This window comes from Notamacropus eugenii, chromosome 2 (genome assembly GCF_028372415.1).
Source record: "Notamacropus eugenii isolate mMacEug1 chromosome 2, mMacEug1.pri_v2, whole genome shotgun sequence".
Taxonomy (NCBI): domain Eukaryota; kingdom Metazoa; phylum Chordata; class Mammalia; order Diprotodontia; family Macropodidae; genus Notamacropus; species Notamacropus eugenii.
This window is the reverse complement of record NC_092873.1, coordinates 223,206,760-223,228,171: the sequence shown is the minus strand read 5'-3', so window position 1 is coordinate 223,228,171 and position 21,412 is coordinate 223,206,760. Positions and strand designations below refer to the sequence as shown.

The window sequence follows — 21,412 nt, the reverse complement described above, 5'->3', positions numbered from 1 at the left end:
GGCTGGTGACCTGCACAGTCCTCCCTCACTCAAAACAAAGTCAAGTGCAAGTCATGTCATCATTTCTCTGATGGCATGGTAGTCTTCTTTGGCAACAAAGGACGAACACAACAACAACCCTAAATGGAAACACATTTAATATAATCTTTATGATGGCTCTATGGAAAGACAAGAATTCATTGTGGGACCCTAAAATCACTCATTTGATTTAGAGGCTTTAGAGCTAAAGGCCAGTTCTATATTAATAAAATCATTTAAATATCAAACTATTCCAGATTACTAAGAATTATTAATACTCCCCTGCTGGTATTACTGGGACATTTCACTAGGTACTGAAGATAAACATGCCCCTGTGGAAAAAAAGAACCAACCAAGTAATGTTTTGATACAGACTTAAACTGTGGACCTCCCAGAAACATACATTAATTAATATATGTAAGAATTCCTGAACATAATGCCCAAACTGTTCATTAACATTTAATATTAAAATAAAATGACTAAATAATGTGAAACCTATTGATACATATGAGCAGAAGGTTAATTCATTTCAAAATTGCATGAAATAATACTAGCATAATTGTAACTCACAAGGTCACTTCAGGCTCTAAATATTATGACCCTATTGCCTAGTTTAGTGTTATGTTACGGAAGTGAAAAGAAAGCAAAAGGTGACAGCAAGAAATGTATTATTGGGTGAATGCCTAAAAGACTTAATGTTAGGGGTGGAGGAGGGTATGTACAAAGGACCTATAATTAATGTAGTTTTTGAATTTGAAAATAATAATAAAATTGTGTCCAGTATAAGAAGCAAAATGCAACTTTTATTAACATTCCTGAAGCATTGATCTGACCATATCATTCCCTTGCTATTCCATAAAATCCAATGACTCCCTTTCAGATCAAACATATTTCTCCATCTGACATTTACAACTCTTCACAATCTGGCCCTAAACTACCTTTCCAGTCTTATTATACTGTGCTACTCTCCTTCATGCACTCTGTGGTCCAGCCACACACACTGGCTTTGCTATTTCTCACACATGAATTTCATCTCTTATTTTATGCCTTTGCATAGGCTGCCTTCCATTCCTAGAATTCTGCTCCTCCACCTCCTCACCTCTGCCTCTCAGAATTCCTAGTTTCTTTCAGAATTCAAGTCAAACATCATTTTCTCAAGGGGCCCCTTTCCTGACCCCTCCAGCTATGAGTGCCTCCTCCCACAGAATGTCACTGTATTTATTTTTCATATGCTTAAATGGTCACACACTGAATCCCCTAACAGAATAAAAGTTATTGAAGACAGGAACGATTTCACTGTTTTCTATCTTTGTATAATGATTGACAATTAATCAATGGTCCCAAAAGCAATAAAGCAAGATGACACACACTATAAGCAATTTATCCTATTAATAAAGCAATATTGCTCATTTCCATAATGAGAAGACATTTCTTAAAATAAGTTAATAATTGTTAACAACTACTATAATAGTTAAGACGTTTTACAAAATCAGTCAATGATAATGAATTTTAAGAAGAAGAATTAATTAAACCTCAATATCTTGTTTGTCTATAATTCACATGCAGTTCTCCATGTCTGAATGTCTTCTACTTGCATCTAGAAATCAAGGACCATTTATTACTTTTGTCACAGAAGAAAAAAAAATAAAATAATGAAGTAGAAGAGATTCTATGCAACAACAAAAATAAAGGCAAGCAAAAGTGACTGATAGGCCAAAGTGATCCTACAACCAAGAGCACCGAGGCCCTCACTACCCTAATTAATTCAATACTGAGTTAATAATATGATAGCTTTTATTCTACCTACTGCTTAAGTATAGTTGTTGACATTAGATAAAAGGAGGGGGAAGTACTAATCAGGCACTAATTAGATGAGAAAATCTTAGATAAGATTTGATACCCAAAGTAAGAATGATGGATAGAAAAAGATTACTCTGAAATAACTTAAAAATATTTCAGATTCACAACTGAGGCTCATTTGCGATAGCTTAGAATTAAAGGTTTTTTAAAAGTGCTACAAGGAGATAATGAGCTTAGCTATTATGATTGCATATGACCATTTAAACATTTTAAATTAAAGCTTTCAAAATGGAATACAAAAGCGTTGCTGCCCTAACATCAATAAAGATGAACATTACAGTAGAAACTATTACCTTCATCAACTTAAAATAAGCAAATCGAATAACACTTCTTATTTAGAATACATTGTATAAATATAAGTTTTATCTTCATTATATGTCTAATAAAGTAGCATGATCTGGTGAACAGAGCTGAGGAGATCTGAGATCTGAGTTTTAGTGTAACCCTACCTTTGTCTGGATGGCTAAATCATTCATTCTTTATACATTTATTACTTTCATTCCTATACCTGTAAAACAGGAATAATAACCAATCTATTTAATGTATTTCAAAAAAAAATTAGATAATATATGTAAAAGTGCTCAGTTAGAAGGTTTTTATTATCTAGGGAAGTATCCCTCTAAAAATAACATCTGCAAAATAATGTAGCTGAACAATTACACTCTACCTCTTACCATTACCACCCCTAAGGTACCTTTACGTTCCAAATCCTGCAATTCAATAAATCGTTTAGGCCACTATTTCTCAATCCAAAAGACATGGAGAGCAGTAAAATATCTACAGCCTCAACACAGCAACTGGACTGTGAAATGAGAAGGAAAAGTAGTAGGACACAAGAAGAAGGGAGCAGGTGTTCAAAAGTTTTAAGAAGTAAAAGTTAGGGGATCTGTAAAAAGTTGTTATTTACCTGGCCAATGACTGACACTGGTTTAGGCACATTTAGCCTAGAAGAAAGAAAACAGAACTTGGAATCCTGAAGGTCAAAGTTGGAATTACTCTCTGCCACCTGGCAGCTAACCCTGGGCAAGATGCTTAACCTTTCTGAAACTCAGTTTCTTTTTTTATGAAATAGATTATGACAATATTTGCAATAACTATTTCACAGGGCTGCTGTGAGAAAAGTGTCTTATAAACTTTAAAGTGTACTAATCAATGGTAGATCTAGAAAAGAACTGTGTTGAATCCTCCTTTAAAATTTTTGCTTTAACCAAACATAAATAATTTTATATATTACACTTTCATATACATGTAAAATAATTAAAATCAAAATGCCATTTTGAATATTTACATTTTCCTAACTAAGAATGAAAAGTGAAAATATCCAACATCCTTACCTCTAATGATTTAAACTCTATGCCATATTCCAGGTTACCACACTAGCACTGTTTTCAAGTCCAATTATAATTTCTTCTTAAAATAATACACAATTTAGGCACATGTATAGAAACAGATTTTTTTTTTAATCAACTAAAAGTCTTGCCCATATCTATTTAAATAGTTGCTTCACACCAAGCATTGAAATAAGACACCATGATCACAAGCAAGAGCAAAAGAGACAAGGTAAAAGACCATAGTAACCCAAAGAATAAAGAAAGCAGTACCACATGCAGGGATGAGGTCAGACTGTCACGCTTACTATCAGTGGTGAGCAAGGTTGTCAAGAGAGAAGTAAGCCTAAGGGAACAGTAACTGCCAGCAGTGTTAGAAAAGAATCAACAATATAAAGACCAGAACAGAATAATCACAAGCCTTTATTCATCTGTTTTCTACCTGATGGTAAGATACAGAATGCCATCTGCTGGAGAACACAGGGCAAGCCATCCACCACTGTGATGACTTCCGAACAAGTATCAGTGTACTTACCTGAGGTTGAAGCAAAACAACCAGGGATGTGGGGTGACCAGATTGTGCTATAAATGACACCTTCATGGCCTCTGAGAGTACATAGTGACTTTCCAACAGCTGGATCCCACTACAAATAAATGAATAAACTATTATCAGAATGACATATTTGGACAAAGAATTTCATAAAGTGTACGTAATTATACACACACATTTAAATTCAAAATGTTAAAAATTCCTAAGACAGACAAAGTTAATTCTGTGCCCCCTTCCCAAAGCATTTATGTAGTACTTAAAGATCTGCAAAGCACCCAAGAATTACCTTACTGCACCCCCGTGACAATCCTGGGAGGGAGGTCCTATTACCCTGATTTTACAGATGAGGAAACTGAGATAGGTAGTAGCTACATGACTTGCCCAAGTACAGAGAACCCAAAAAGCAATATCTAGTTTGAACAGACTAACGATGGAATATTGGAGGATGAGGCAGTTAGGTGGCACAGTGAATAGAGCACTAGGCTTGAATTAAAATTTGACTTCAGCAATTTGCTAGCTACATGATCCTAGGGAAGTAAGTCACTTAGTCTCTGCCTCTCAGTTTCCTCATCTGTAAAATCAGGATAATAATAATAATAATTATAATATTTTCCAGGATTTCTGCAAGGATCAAATGATAATATTGGTAAAGAACTTTGCAAACCTTAAACTATTGTAAAAGTAAATACTACTTCTTATACACACACACACACACACACACACACACACACAACTTATACAAATAAAAACAACTACTACTGATACTACTACTACTACTACTATTATGATGATATCAAACCCCACAGAACTAATCCAGCCAGAAGTGGGGACAAAGTACACCTTCATCCTTGCAGAGTCAGGGGATTATGGGTTTAGAACACCACATATTCTGTCACACTTTGTTGATGTGACTAGTTCTGCTAAACTGGTTTCTCTTTTTTCTTTTACTCTCTGTTAAAAGGGATGACTTTTGAGAGATATGATGTGTTCGTCCTGAATGCTTTAACTTACCACTTTGGCTGTTTGATCCCATGAGCCAGACACCACGAGCTGCTCACTTCTGGTTTGGCTCCAGTCAACACTATAAACCTAAAAATATTTTAAAAGTTTCAATATACCATCATATGAATATCTTAATGGTATTAAATTACTGGAACCAAGCCTTATTTTTTTAGGATAAAAAAGAGGGCTATCTTAGAAAATGTACATTAGAATCTAAGAAACAGAAAGTCCTATAGTCAATTTATTGTACCTAAACCATCATGGAAAATGAAAATCTACTCTAAAATATTTCTACAGCATATTCTAAAATCTCCTTCACTGAAAAACAATTATACTTTTTTACACTACCAATATATCAGTGTTTGCAGCACCCCAAAGAAATGTCAAGGCAGATTAGAAAGTTAGTCATTTCAAAAAGCATGCTTGGTCAATGTTTATCAGATGGTATTAAAATTAAATTAATATCCATATCTGGCCTTTCTTAGAGGATACTTATAGGAATGGGTATGAGCTTTCCAATCTCATAGTAAACAGTTTAGTTATCCTGAACTGCTTTTCTCATCTATTTCTTACTGCTTTTAGTTCCCTGGCCAGTTAACATGAGAAAATCACTGGAAATCTCATTTTCTACTATGGATTGTAGAGATCAATACTATATGTCGAATTTGACAAAATGTTTAAATATCTATATAAATATATATTTATGCAAATATCACCTAGGCATATTTATTGAATTTAATAATGATGCAAGTAAGTATAATTACCTAGCAGGTCACTTTTTGGATTTCATATGCCAGTAAGATTTCTATTACTAAGAAGATACATACTGCTAAAGTTCTGGTTACAATAAATATAAAAACTACCTGCTGTATGTAAAACATCTATGTCTAAGATACTTAAACACTAGACAAAATTAATCTTAATACACTTACAAGATAGGAACAAAAAGATGTTTTATTCGTTTTGAAGGTAAGTGCTTTCTTTCAAGTCCCACCTTGATACCTCATTGTGATAGGGAGCGAGGCAGGGTTCTCAAAAGTTTTAAACAAGAGCAACAAGATGAGTATGCCATGATAATGAATATCTGTTCACTGAGAACCAGTCTAGCTAAATTCAGAAAACTGGTGATCAGTATCTGGTTGCAGGTTGATGAATTTTTCAGTTCTAGTCACTTTCAAAGACCATTAAATACGTCAAAGAAGGGCTATAGTTTGCACTGGTAAAAATCTGACAAAAACACAGAACCTTTAAGTATTGAAATGACCTAACATATAGCTGCAAGATAACTTCCAAAGAAAATCATCTCCCTGATACATATGCTGTCAGATATAATCAATATGTTGGTTTCACTTCTTTAACTGTACTCACTAGTACAAAAGAGCTTTTTAGTGGGGCAGGTGAAGTACTAAGAAATGGCAGAAAAAAATCTTTAAAATTGTATATTGTCATGGTTCATACAGTTCCAGGCTGATTAAACAGTTTGTCTTCTCCTTAAAAATTACAATGTGATTCCAGTGGATCATAGCAAAGAAGTATGGCAGAAAAAAACCATACTGTTGCAGTCTTCTTTTTGAACTCTACTAAAGTTAGTGCATATTATAATTTTTAAAAAATAGTTTTGTCTGTCAAGCAACAAAAAAGATGAGCACTGGAGACACAGACCAGAATTGAGACAAGACAGCTGTACTGGTAGGATAAAAGGATCTTTATTGAAAAACAAGGAAAGGAACAAATGACCATCAAATCAATCATTATTTGAGTGCCTGCTATTTGCAAGGTATATGCTCACTGATGCAGACTGTTGAATCAGAATAGATGTCTTCCTAAGCTGGACTGTGGCAAATCTTCTGGTGATGAGTTTGCAAAAATAAAGAGAAAAACTATTTTTAGCACTGTTAATGTTTAGTGTCAAGAATAGTAACTTCAGGAACTATAGGGAAGTACTGTGTTGGTTTCCCCAAATATAAGGCAAATAAAATAATGACTTACAATGAAAAACAAATGAGAAGGAGGAAGCATGTACACTGAAAAAAAAATACCTATTTTGGAGGTAGAAAACCTGGGTTCAAATCCTGGTCTTCCTACATGCGTGACCTTGGGAAAGTCAGTTTAATCTCACTGAGTCAAAGTTTCCTCCTCTACAAAATGAAGGGTTTGAACTAGATGACTTCTATGATGTTCCTTCCAGTTCTACATCTAGAATCCTAGGACTTTACTAAGTGGTATGAGAGATGAAAAAGGATTAGACAGTCCCTATCTTTATCTATTAATCAAGACATAAATGTGAAAAGATAATTAACAATAAAAGGCAATACACCTTAAGGGCTAAACAAATGATACAAACAAGAAGTACTATAGGAGTTCAAAGAAAGAATAGCTTCCTTTGGGCTAGGTTGGTCATCTGCATGGAAAGATGAAAGATGACCTTGGCCCTGGCATCAATAAACAAAAGACTAGAGACTTCGAGCAGAAAGAGCATTTGAAAGACATCAGGTCAAATTCCCTCATTTTATAGATGAGGAAAGTGAAGTTCATAGGGGTTTTGTAGCTTGCCCAGGAAATTACTGGAATTTTCCTATACCAATTATTGGAAATTTCCTATACCAATGAAATCACACACAAAAAAATACATACACATATGTCATATTCATATGTATGAATACACATACTACAAAAAAATACACATATATTTATATGTATAAACACGTATACTACTACATACACACACACACACACACACATACATTATACACACACAAAAGGTAAATTCATTTCTGACCTTGATGTTTCAAAGTTTTCTCTCAAATGCTTTAAATAGTTTTCAATAACTGTGCCAATCTCAAATGTAATTCAATGAATTTGGAGATTTCAGATAAGAATTACTAGTATACTAATGGTTTATCAGAAAATAGGCTTCAGGTGAATGAGGTCATTAGAAACTAAAGATGTTTTTCACACTTTAATGCAATCTGATTTTTATGAAATAAAATAATTGAAAAAAGCTAATAAAAATACTTAGGATTTATTTTCAAAATCTTTTCCAAACATAAATAAACTGATGATTCATGTCTCACCATTGTGTTTGGTATCTGGAATTAAAAAATCTCTAGAAAGTGTTTTAATTTAATGGACCTTAATTGAAATGGGCAAACCTTAAAAAGATTCAAATTGAACTCTTTGGTAATTAGCTTTGATAATAAAATTTGTGCTTACAAGCTATAGTTCTAGAGAGCTCTCATAAAACAACACCAATTACTGTTCAATGATTTACTTTTGCATGTGAACAATACACCCCTCTTCTCACTACTTAAAACCATTTCAGAAGATATGAATTCATTGGAAACTTATTTTCTGTAACTACTTGAAAGAGATACTAACTGATGTCTCTTTTCTTTTTCTTTTTTTGTTGGTCGTTTTCACAATAGCCATGTAGGAAAAAAGAATCAGAACCAATGGGAGGAACCACAAGAAGAAACAAACAACAAAAAAGAGAGCAAATAGTCTGCTTCCATCTGCATTCAAACTCCAAAGTTCTTTCTCTGGAGGTGAACAGCATTTTCCACTATGAGACTTTAGGAGTTGTCTTAGATCCTTGCATTGCTGAGAAGCACTAAGTCTATCACAGTCAGTCATCACACACTGTGGCTGTTACTTTGTAAAATGTTCTCCTGTTCTGCTCACTTCATTCAACATCAGTTCATATAAGTCTTTCCAGGTTTTCCTGAAGTCTGCCTGCTCATCCTTTCTTATAGCACAATAGTATTACATGCACTACATTCATATACAACAATTTGTTCAGCCGTTCCCCAGTTATTTTCCACTTCGTGGCCACCACAAAAGGAGCTGCTATAAATATTTTTGTATATGTAGGTCCTTTTCCCATTTTTTATGATCTCTTTGGTATACAGACCTAAAAGCGGTGTTGCTGGGTCAAATGGTACGCTCAATTTTATAGCCCTTTGGGCATAGTTCTAAATTGCTCTCCAGAATGGTTGGGTCAATTCACAGTTCCACCAACAATGCATTAGTGTTCCAATTTTCCCACATCTTCTCCAACATGTATCATTTTCCTGTTTTGTCATGTTAGCCAATCTGATAGGTACAATATGGTATCTGAAAGTTGTTTTAATTTGCATTTCTCTAAACAAAAGTGATTTAGAGCATTTTCTCATATGACTATAGACATCCTTAATTCTTTCTCATCTGAAAACTGCCTGTTCATATAACTTTGACCATATACCAATTTTGGAATGACTTATATTCTTATAAATTTGACTCAGTTCTCTACATATTTTAGAAATGAGGCCTTTATCAGAGACAATGGCTGTAAAAATTGTTTCCCAGCTTTCTGTTTCCCTTCTGATCTTGGCTGCATTGACTTTGTGCAAAAAGTTTTCAATCTGATGTGATCAAAAATATTCATTTTGCATTTCATAATGTTCTCTATCTCTTGTTTGGTCATAAATTCTTCCCTTCTCCACAAATCTGACAGGTAAACTATTCCTTGCTCTCCTAATTTGCTAATAGTATCAGTCTTTATGTTTAAATTTGTAATGTCTTTTTTCTTTGAGACTTTGTTCTGTAGACAGAAAAAAGTAGAGGTTCTTGTAGAGTGTTACAAGGCAAGTGGTAGTATGATGGATAGAATACTAGGCCTGGATTCAAAAAGACCTGAGTTCAAATATGACCTCAGACATTCTCCAAGTTATCCTGAGCAAATCACTTAACTTCTGTTTGTCTCAGTTTCTTCATCTGTAAAATAGGGATAATAATAGCACCTATCTCCCAGGGTTGTTGTGATGAACAAATTAGATACTACTTGTAAACGCTCTTAGCACAGGGCCCCACACATTTTAGGTGCAATATAAATGTTTCTTCTTTTTCCTCCCCTTTATCACCCTGAGATTTGAAAATAGCACCTTAGCACACAGTTTTATACTAAATAACACAATTTAAAAGCAAAAGAAAATCTACAAACCACAAAATGTTCTGAATACATATTCATACACAAAACTATAATGCTAGAAAATTAGATATGGTATAATATTAAGGATTTTTGAAGTCTTAAATTTTGATTATCAAATTAGATTTTCTTTTTAAATTTCCTACGAAAAAGTAACAATTACATGAAAAAACTGACTCACATTTTGTATAAATATTTTGTACAAACAGCTAAGAATTCAAACTCTTTAATTTACTAAGAAATTATCATAAGTAGTGTCTTCATCCGTGATGAAATTTTAGAACTGGTTAAACATATTAATTTCTTAACTAGTATGTTTCTTTGGGTGGTAAAGAATAATCAAAAACCAAATGTAAATCATCTAACTAGATCTTAGCTTAAATAAATTACAAACATACTTCTCAATTTTCTACATACAGAGGCTAGACCGTGAAAAATAAAGCCTAAATATATACACAATTTAATAAAGGAGAAAGTAAAGAGTCCTCTTTACTATTCTCCTAAAACTTTTAGGATTGTCTCAACTTCAGCTTGTGAATTTCAGCAAGAAGCAGAACACGGAGTTGTTTCTGTCATCTCTTTTTAGTAACCAGAAGTCTAGCACAACAATGTAGAGGCTGTATTTTCCCCATACTGGAAAAAGCTCCCTCCACATCAAGCACTCATGTTCTTATTTGATCCTTAGAACAACCCTAAGAGGTAGGTGCTATAATTAGATTAGCATGATTAGACAGACAGCAGTGTAAAGGAAGGTTGGAAAGAATTAGAGGCAAAGAAGACAAAATAGGCTACTAATTACCACTGGTTGTCTCCCTAGGGCTCTCTCACTTCTCTTGGCTTCCCTCAAGTCTCAGCTAAAGACTCAGACATCCTTAATTTAGTACCTTTTCCTTGGAAACTACCCCCAAGACTAGTCCTCAACCTAAGGTGGAAAATTCAAACTCCAGAGAATTCAGTTGGCTAACATTATGTGTTTACTACCTGCCTGGCACTGTGCTAAGCAAGAGGGAAATAAAGAAAGGCAAAAACAGTCTCTACATTACAACATAGTAGATAACATGTAAACAGCTTATTTTATACAGAGTAAATTGAAGAGAGGGAAATCTCTAGCAGGTGGGGACAAGGAATACGGGAAAATATGGGACTGAGAGAGGCTTTTTGCAGAATAGTATAGTTGAGCTTTATCTTGAAGAAAGCCAGGGATGCTAAAAGGCAAAAGTGACAAAAGAGAATACAGAGAGAGAGAAACATAGTACAAAAGCGTAGTAACAGGAGATATACAAGGAACAGCAAGAAAAGCCAGCTTCACTACACAAACCTAGGCTACTAGATTGTAAGAGTATGTTCAACTCACATATAAGCCCAAGTCACACTTTGTGAAAAGCATTCTGAGTTAATTCAAATGAAAAGAATTTTATATTTTTTTTATTTCCCCTCCACTCATCATTCTACTACTAAAATCTAACAGCATGCAAAGCAGGAAAATTCTCTCCAACACCTGGTTCTGGTTTGTCAAGTTTAACTAAACAATAACAAATCAGAAATTAAAGAAATTCTGATGACTAATGAGATTAAGCATAGATAAGCCCTAAGTAGAATTTGTCATTAAGAAAAATTAAAAGTTTAAAAAATAAGAGTTCTAAAAGAGATAAGCTTAGTACAAAAAGAAAAGGAATTTTAGTATAAAGAAATATAGAGTTGTTCCAAATGAGTACAGAGGTTTTATTTTTGTTGTTGTTTTTGAGACCAGGTCTCGCTACATAGCCCAGGCTAAAACTGCAGACACTACTTTTGGGCCTGAAACCACTCTGATCTTCAAGGAAATGATCCAATCTATTTCCAATGTAGGCCAGCTTGACCCTTGGGATGAAACCTGGCAGGCCCCAATCCCAGGGGCTCGCCATATCAATGCTGATCTGATCAGCATAGCTCACTGCAGCTAAAAAATCTGTTAGATTTGAGTTCAAATCACACAATTCTATAAATTATATTATATGTTATATAAAATCGGAGAAAAGGGATGCTTATCTAAGCTATGACTAAATGAACAAAAAATATTCAAGAGGCAATATATATGAATATTAAAATATTTACTGAAATTAGCAAAATACATTGGAAAAGATAACTGAAATAAAACTTATTTCAGTCTTCTTAGATTTTACTTCAATTGGCATTAATTTAACTACAACTTTACTTTTGAGTAATACACAGGGTTTTTTGTCTGCAATCAACTGAAGAATCATTTACAGTATATATCACAATGCTTGGCACACAATACCAATACTGGGTACATAATAATTTTGGTTAATATAAGAAGTTCATTAAGAAAAGCATTATATAATGAGCAGGATGCTCTCAGAAAAACCTGGAAAGGCTTGCATGAGCTGATGCAAAGTGAAATGTACAGTGTACAAAGTAACAGCATTATTTTAAAATGATCAGTTATGAATGACTTAAGCTATCCTTAGCAATACAATGATCTAAGACAACTCCAAAGGACTTATGATGAAAAACGCTATCCTTCTCCAGAGAAAGAACTGACGGCATCTAAATACAGACTGAGGTATAATTTTTTAACTTTATTTTTCTTGAGGGTTTTTTTCTTGTCTATATTTTTTCACAACATAACTATTATGGATGTTTTTTTTTTTTAAAGAGCAGCATACAGATAAAATTGCATCTTTTTAAAAATCTGAGTTTATAATTTTGTCTATGCTAGAAATTGCCCCTGTGGAAATTCTTTTCACTGATCCACATGACAACAATATGAATTGTAGAAACAATTCACATAAAATAGCCTGGGGCACTAAGTGATTTGCTAATAGTTACAAAGTCAGTTTGTGTCAGATTAAATTTGAATACTGGTCTTTCTCATTCTGACCTCCCTCAATTCAACTTCTTTAAAGTATATGTAAAAAACACATCAAAGTCATTAAAAATACAATGCTTAGCCAGAAAAGATGGAGTTTGCCACTATGAACATTACAGTAATAGTCATCTCAAATTAAATCAGAGGCATGATATTGCGGAAAGAGCACTGTACTAAGAATCAAAAGACCTGGTATTTGTACTAGCCATTTGACCTTGGGCATAATCTCCAACCTCAATTTCAGGGTGGGAGATAGGGTAAACTGCCCCTCCCTTACTCCTCTTGGGAAGAACTGAAACAGCCCCAACAGGATCCAAAACTGGAAGGGAAGAGAGCACCAAGGGTGGGGTCAGATCTTTTGAAATATCCATTGAATCATCCTTATGCTCAGTGGCCAATGAGGGAATTGCCTTGTCATCTCTAAGAGCTAAGTGCTTTAGTGCTGAGCTAGGTACATGTGCTTCAGCTGAATCAAGAAAAAAATTACAATTAAAAAATAAAATCAGAGATGGGAGATGGAGCCCGTGTGCAGAACAGCTGTCCCAGGACAAAACCAGGTCTGCGCTACTTGCATGAGGCCAGGGCAGAAGCTCCCCTCTGTAAAGAAAGTAGAGGTTGCAGTGGCTCAGCCTCTCAGGCTCATCAGTGGTTCATATCTCTTACATGGATGGAAAAGAATTTATTAGGCAGTGCTGCCATGAGCAACACACGGTACTAAGAGCTGGGCATACAATTAGAAAATCAATACAGTCTCTGTTCTCAAGAAGGCCACACATAACGGAGGTTTCAATATCCTACTGAAAACATGGAGGCTTTACTTTTTACATCACTGCCATTTCACTTCCAATTCTTCCCTCCTTTCCAAAAGAAATCTTACGTACTGGGGTTGATGAGATATAAGTCCAAGCCAAGACCTTTCTTCCTTGGATAGGAAGGGCTTTTGTCCCATTTGTCTGAAGGGCCCTGAAAAGTCTGGAGGGTTCCCTGGATTCCCCTTCCATTTCTCCCAGCCCAGATACTCCCTATCTTAGCAAAATCCTATGGTCCAGACTACTTAGCATTCTTTTGATATTCCTCCCTTTGATCCTATTACCAGCCACTCTCATTAGGATCTTCCCTGGGTTTGATCTATCAAGATCATCCCTGAGACCCCAGACTACTTGGCAACACCTGGATTCTTCGCTCAGTCTTTTTCTATATTTAAGTTCCATCTCCTTCCATAAGGGTGCTCAAATTCAATCCAGCTCTGACTCTGCCTAACTGAGATTGTATCTGGCCAGCTTGTTAATACAAGTATTACACATGCGTAGGCTCCTTAAGAGATAACCTAATATGGCGAATCTTTAATAAACTTTGTCTTTCTTTGGTTTTAAGAAGGCTTGTGTTAAATTCATTCGAGCAGGACCCAGCGTGTTGGTATTTTGGGGTTCCCCAGAACCTTTCAGACCTCAACAGGGTGGTGGGGGTGAGTGGGCCTAGGAGATTGGGGATGATTAAGTAAAATCTTTTTATCCAATTATAGCCATTATGTTTGAGAGCCTACAGTATACAGAAAACTTCTCTGTCCCCTACCTCTCTACCAAAAGGTGAGAAATCAATTTTAGTATCAGTTCTCTAGATTGTCTATGATCTGAAATCAAGAGAACCTAAGTTCAATGCCAATTCTGACATTTACTAAGTATATAAGCTTGGCCAAATTACTTCCTCTTCCTTCAGCCTCTTGATTCCTCTTCTGTAAAATGGAGCTCATAGCCTCTGAGGTCCCTGTTACTGCTGGATCTATGACTCTAATGCTATTTTCATTTTCACAACCATGATGTCCTATTGAACATGGATTCTAGAAGATAAATTATTAAACTGACTCAAAGCTATGACCTATTTTTACCTAAAAGATAGTATTCCATATCCTAAACTTATTTAAATAACAATTATTACAATATCACAAACCAGAATAATAATAGTTAAATTACACATAGCAGTGTGACTCTGGGCAAGTCACAACTTCTTAATGCCTCAGGCAACTAGAATTTCCTCATCCAAGAATTCACTAATCAGTGAAATCAAAAGTCTAGTCTATATGGCTAATATGTATCAACTGTAATAATTTCTTCATAAAAAGATGCAAAAAACCTTGAGATGCACAAATTTGTTATGTTTAAGACTTATCAAGGCATTTCTAAAAAGATTAAATTAGTATTACTATTTAACTAGTTGTCATTTCTTCTTTCTAAATTACTTTTGCCTGTCCAATATAGACCTATCAACTTTTATCATAACCAACTTCTATCAAAATCAAAAGAAATAAGCAAGGAATAAATATTTAAGGAAGCAATATTTTAGTCATTCAGAATTTCTTAGCTAAGAGAGTAATATATTTTATTCAAACTACATCTTTGATTACAAATTTAAAATCATTTGTCTAATTTTGGAGAGGCAGAAGAATTCATTTCTTTACTTATTTAATTCAAAAAAAAAAACCCTCTTTTGTAAGCACAACCAGGAAAATTATACGGAATAACTACAAAAATGCAAACTGAAGGAAAAAAAGACATTGAATGTTACAGAAATATACTGAATAAGAAGGTTGGCCCTGGAGAAGAGCTAAGAAAATATCTCTCTCTCCCTTCTTTGCCAAGGTGGAGGACTGTGGCTATGGAATTCTACATGTGTTGTCAGACCCTACTGATAGGTTGGTTGGTTTTGTTGAACTACTTTTGTTCTCTAATACTTTTTTCATTCATTGCTACACAGGAAGGCTCTCTGGAGAGGGGAAAAGGATATATTTGGAAATGAAGGTGACAGCACAGTGCCTGACAAACAGTAAGCACTTGATAAATGTTTACTGCATTGTATATAAGAACAAAAGATAGCAATAAAATGCTTTTAAAAGGATTTCAGCAGTGACAGTCAAATTCTTTAAAACTCAATATTCTGAGAAGTGGTTTGTGAGTTGATAAGTCTCAGCATTTATGACTATGACAACAAAGAATTTGTTAAGTTCTATTTTGAAACTGTAATTTTGAAACATAAATGAGAAATTTAGGAATGAATATTGCTACACAGCTCAGTTATATCTAGTGTTCTAAAAAATGACAACTGATTTTTGATTTCAAAATCCTGAAGCTAATAAGGGCAGAGAAAAAAAAATTTTTTAGGAGCAATGTGGAGAAAGCCCATAAGATCTTTACTTATTAAACTCCTAAAGAAACTCATTACATGATGCTCAAAAAACATCAAGATCCATAAAGACAATGGAAAAAAAATAACAGGACAATTTGTGTTGCTCATTGGGATATTCAAATTTACAAACCATGCCAAATGGGCATGTGTATGTAGAAGCAGTACACTTCTTCTGAATTTCTGTATGTCACCTACCATTTTACTTTTTAAACATAGTGAATGGCTCATTTGTCAGTCTCTGAATTATAAGGATTAGAAATTCTGCCTTAGAAATACAAATTTCTCCTGACGGTGACAGGGAATAAAGCACAGGGGGCTCTTTGCCTCTCAGCATCTTTTCTAGAAATGATTGTGGCAAAATGAAAATTTAATATGACAGAAAAGGAAAACGATAAACACTGGAGGGGATATGGGAAAACTGGGACACTAATGCACTGTCAGTGGAGCTGTGAACTGATCCAATCATTCTGGAGAGCAACCTGGAACCATGCCCAAAGAGTTACAAAACTGTATATACCCTTTATCTAGCAATACCACTACTAGGTCTGTATCCCTAAGAGATTTTTTTTAAAAAGGGGAAAGGACCTATTTGGACATTTACAGAAGCTCTTTTTGTAGTGGCAAAGAATTGGAAATTGAGGGAATACTTATCAATTATAATATTGCTGCCTGAGAATATTTTCCATATCCAAAGATCCTGTATATGAACATCTGTCTTAACTGAAGAGTATTTTGTACAAAGTCTAAGCAACAAGAACAAGAAGAACCCAGTCAAAGGTCCTTCTTACCTCCTGTGTGTGGTCTTTAAACACCTGCAAAGGGCCAGTGGCTTCAGCAGTATCCCAGAGTTGCAGAGACCCATCTCCACTGCATGTGATTAGGACATGTTCATTGTTCTCACTCCATGTCACATCAAACAGGCCATCATTCCAGTCAAAACTACACCAAGGTAACCAAGACAATTTTTTAGTAATGACAAAGGATATTGAAATAATAACTTCAGAATTTGACACTTTATTCTTAATTCTGGCTGGGACACAGGAAGAGCAAATATTTAATACTACTCATTTAGACCAATAATTTTAACTTTCCCACCAAGCTTACTTTTAATAGACAAGTATTTATTAGCTAATTCAATGTTTTTCTCTTCTCTATCCTTGCCTTTACTGACTTAGTTTTTTTGTTAATGAAAAAGTCTCTAGAGAAAAAAAAGTACAGGCTACTGTATACAAAACAATTCACAAACTAGATAACTGACTCTTGAATAATCAAGAGTTAACAGTATTAAAAACAATGGAGAAATGGGTCAGGATTATTGCATATTTTGTATAAAATTTCTTACGTATTTGACTTTTAAAATTATATATATATGTTAAGATTAGTTTTGAAAGAAGCATGGCATAGCAAAATTTAAAAGCAAAAATAAGCTACACATCATACAATTTTGTGAAATATTTTCTATTTCCAAATAAAACTATTTTATTAAAACAAATTCATTCAAAATAAGCCTAATTTTGACTATGGGAAAACACTCCAACTTTGTTCAACAGGCAGTGATAAAAACATTAAATATGTTAGTTTAATAATTATAGAACTATATTACCTTCTAAAGTGTCCAATCCCAGCTTCATTTTGTTGCAGTACAATGAGTGTTCCACAGCCTAAAAGGGAGGAGGAGGGGGGAAACGGAGCAATCAAGGTTATGTTTAACACTAATACTACAGCTAGCCTGCTTTAGTTGTACTATGAAACTACCAAGTTTAACAAGGTTGCATGTAATGAAGTATAGCTCCTTTTTTTATTCTCTCCCCCCCACCCTCATCCCCTCCACTTTGGACTCATTATTCAATCAAAATCTGCCTTTTAAAAGAGAATATTCCAGTTAAGGAAATGTTTTTAAACTTCTCTAGCATAGTTACTGATATGGTATATAGTAAGAACATAATAAAAGCTTGACAACTTATTTTAAGTTACCTTTAAAATGTAAGAGGGTTTTCTACACGTTTAATAACATTCTCATTGAACAAAAATCTGCTTTTACCTCGGTTCCCACCAAAAGAAGGAAATAAAATACTGTTGTAATAACTATAAATAGCTAAGCAAAACAAAGTCCTAAATTGGCCAAGTCCAAAAACATGTCTCCATCTACACCCTGAGTCTATCCCCTCTCTATAAAATGTGAGATTTTTAAACAAATTTCAGCCTATTAAATGGATGACCAGATTGTGACCTTCTTGAGGGGATTGTCTCTTTTTGTATTCCCAGAGTTTAGCACAGTACTTAACGTAGTGCTTAATAAATGTTTATTAATTGAGTAAAAAGTGAATTTATAAATAGCTATTCTATGCAAGGCCGGATTAGTTATATATTGCTTAACAGTAATTATTGTAATTTTGAAAATGATAGTATAAATATATAAATACAAAGTTTCCTCTTAATTTCAAGATATTCAGCATTCTTGGCCATGAAAAATTCTATTGAGGGAAAAAAAGCATCCTGCAATGAAGCTGGTATACGGGCTTGTTCTGCCAGTTCTGGGGTAAGCCAGCTAATTCACCTGTTGAAAACACATTGTCAATAAGATTAAAGTCTTAAAGTCATGGTGGGACACAAACTTCTTGAGGGTAAAAAAGATTTCAATTTTATCCTCATATCCCCAGTACCTCGCTTGGGCATCTTGCACAAAATGAGCTCTTGGAGCTAATGATTATTCATTCTACTGCAGCCATAAACTAGAACTTAAATTCCCACATAACTACCCTATAAATCTGTGAGGTTGACCATAAGTGGAGCAAAGGCAAAAGAACAGAAAGATCTTTCTAGACTGATCACCGCTTCTGATAAATAAAGACACACACCAGTTGCTGGTAGGTCAGTAGCATCATGTTCATGCAAGAAAAGTAGCATTTCATTCTAAATACCATGCAGGAAACAGGTTTTATCAAAAGGAAGAATCCATTTTCTTAGTTCAGTTTCTTTTAGAGTATATTGATAACGCCCAACACATAACAGGCAAATTACTACAGAATAGTTTCTTTCCCCCCTTCTAAACAAAAGAAGCTTTGCTTCTGCAACCACCAGGCACACTGAGGAGTACAAAAGAAGGGTCTTCCTGAAAGTTTAAGAAAAGATAAAATAATTGCCCCCAAGTCCCTAAGTACTCAGGTGGGCTAGAAAAAATAAAACTATTTATTTTTATGGCAGCTAGATGGATGACCTGAGTTCAAACATGACCTCAAACACTAGCTATGTGACCCTGGGCAAGTCACTTAACCTGTCTGCCTCAGTTTCCTCTTCTGTACAACAGAGATAATGACATCATCTATCTCCCAGGATTGTTTTGAGGATCAAATAAAATGATAACTTAGTAACTGTAGAGTTACATTACCTTCTAAAGTGTCCAACTCCAGCTTGGCACAGATACTTTTCAAAGCACATAATTTTACATGCATTACTTTGTTGCTTACAGAGGACACAGCAGACTTATCACGCCCATTTTACTGAAACCCAGAGGGATGAAGGTGGCTTGCTCAAATTTTCAATTTAATTAGGCAAAGAGCCAGGATCAAAATCAAAACTTTAATTCAATATTTATTATCTACCCTGTGTAAGGCATGATTCCAAGAGCCAAAAGAAACACAAAAATGACTGAATAATTTAAAATCTAATGGAAAGGTGGGTGGGGGGTGGGAATCTAATAAAGGGTGTTTGTCACACAAGTAACTATGAAAATAAAATTCTAAGCATATTAGAAAAACACAAAGCACTTTGAGAATTCAGAGAGATTTGGGGGGGGGGGAAGCATGCACAGAAAACTGAGTAAACAGGACAATTTGTCAGAGGACTGAGGTTGAGAAGTGGGGGATAGACTAAGAGTATGTGGAATTGCGAAACTTGCTGAATCCCAGTAAGGAGAGCGGTTTGTTCACCCTGATACCCCCGGGGGTTTCTGAGCCAGGAATACAGCCGCCTGTCAAAGTGACATCTGCACTAGGGCGGGTCCAAAGGGAGGGTGGTGAACGTAGGAAAACAAAGGATCCACGTGAAACAGACCCCAGAACTAGAACTTAAGTTAGGGGGTGACTGATGGGAAGGAGGGGACAAGAGAAAATCCCAGGATGGGGCACTTAAGTGGGGCAGGTAGGCTTGGGGGAGGAAAATCCCGGCTTTGCCACGATTCTACTAATGATTCACATTTACATAGCCAGGCTCAAAGCATCGTCCTCACGATGACGATTAAATTAAAACAATTAGTGTAAGCAGAACAAGAATTATCCCCCTTTTACAGACGAAGAACCTGACCCTCAAAGAGCTCACGCGACCCGCCCAGGCTCACTCAGCCAAACTGCAGGCTCTCCTCAGAGCCCGCCCCAAGAGGGGACCATTCGAGCCACGCTGGCCCCCCTCCCCCGCCGCGATCAGAGCCCGGAGCGCCCCCCGGTGGGCAGCGGGGAGAGGGGCGGGACCTCACCCGCGATACCGTAGTGCTGGGAGGTGGCGCACGCCAGGCGCCCGGGCAAGTAGGGAGAGAACTCCACGGCGTAACCATGGCGCCCCGGGGTCCGCAGCGTCTGCGCGCCCCTGCCGTGTGCCGCGCTCATCCCCCACCCAGCCACCCTCCCGCCCCCCGCCCCCTCGCCTTCCTCCCCTTTCCCTAGGGAACCGCGGCGGCGGCGGCGGCTCTAGTTCCGGGAGAAAGGCGGAAGCGGTCCTGGTTGAGCTTCTGGAAGTAAGAGAGCGGAAGTGAGCGTGTTTTGGGGCCTGCAGTCTGGATTCGGATTGGTCCGGAGAGAGAGAAGAGTACGGAAGCCTCCGGTGACCATGTCAGCAGGAGGCGGCGCGCTCTGCTGCGCAGTCTCCAACTTGTCCTTAAAGGAGCCGCGGGTTATTTTCGAGAGCAGTTGGGATTGTTGGAATTACTGCCTTTCGGTTGCGTTATACAAGTCAGCAAACGTGTTAAGCGCGTACCTTGTTCCAGACACACACAGTATATATATTGTACAGATTATATTATCCATATAGATATATCGATCTCTATATAGATAGATAGATAGATGACTATCTATAGAGCAATATATGGAATACTCTCCTCCTTCCCGGTCTGGAGATGAAGCCCAGAGTCAGCTTCTAAGGGCAGGCTCAGACCTCGTGGTCCTCCCCCTAATTGTAGCGCTCTCCTCCTTCTGCATCAACTCAGTTCAGTAACATTCACTCAGCGCCTACTGTGTGCCAGGCATTGTGCTGGATCCTGCTAATAGGACAAGAACCCAGGCAGCCCCTGCGATTACAGTCTGATGGGGAGACAACATGCAAGCCAATTGGCTGGCTGGTTGGTTATCCTTGGTTCTTGGAGAGGACCAAAGTGACATCACCAGGATCAAGTCAAGTTTCAACGGGTCCGACTGTGGCTGATCAGACCAATATGAGCTCGGAATGCTGGGCACAGAGAGTCCACCTGCATATTTGGGGTGGTTACTCCAGTTTTGCGCAACATAGTTTACTTTGTACTGTCTTAATTCTGCCCTTTCTAATGTGGGCATGCTGTGCTGAGTGGTCCTGTGCCAGCGTCTCCCATGTTCCACGATCAAATCCAAAGTTCTTAAGAGAGACCTTGAGAGTGTCCTTGTATCGCTTCTTCTGGC

At 36.3% G+C, this 21,412-nt stretch overlaps 1 protein-coding gene across 4 annotated transcripts in view; it reads right to left on the bottom strand.

Moving 5' to 3' along the window:
• Positions 1-20,519, bottom strand: part of PEX7 (peroxisomal biogenesis factor 7) — an 84,075-nt gene extending 63,556 nt beyond the window's left edge. Inside the window, exons 1-5 of one of the 4 annotated variants that reach the window (XM_072637685.1) lie at positions 20,242-20,519; positions 17,374-17,431; positions 16,559-16,709; positions 4,768-4,845; positions 3,742-3,850 (exon numbers count right to left, since the gene is read on the bottom strand). In XM_072637685.1, coding sequence (XP_072493786.1) covers positions 3,742-3,850; positions 4,768-4,845; positions 16,559-16,709; positions 17,374-17,431; positions 20,242-20,371 — 526 coding nt within the window. In that variant the 5' untranslated portion in view covers positions 20,372-20,519. The other 3 variants (XM_072637684.1, XM_072637686.1, XM_072637687.1) reach the window with 3 other exon arrangements.
• Between the last annotated feature and the right edge of the window lie 893 nt (positions 20,520-21,412).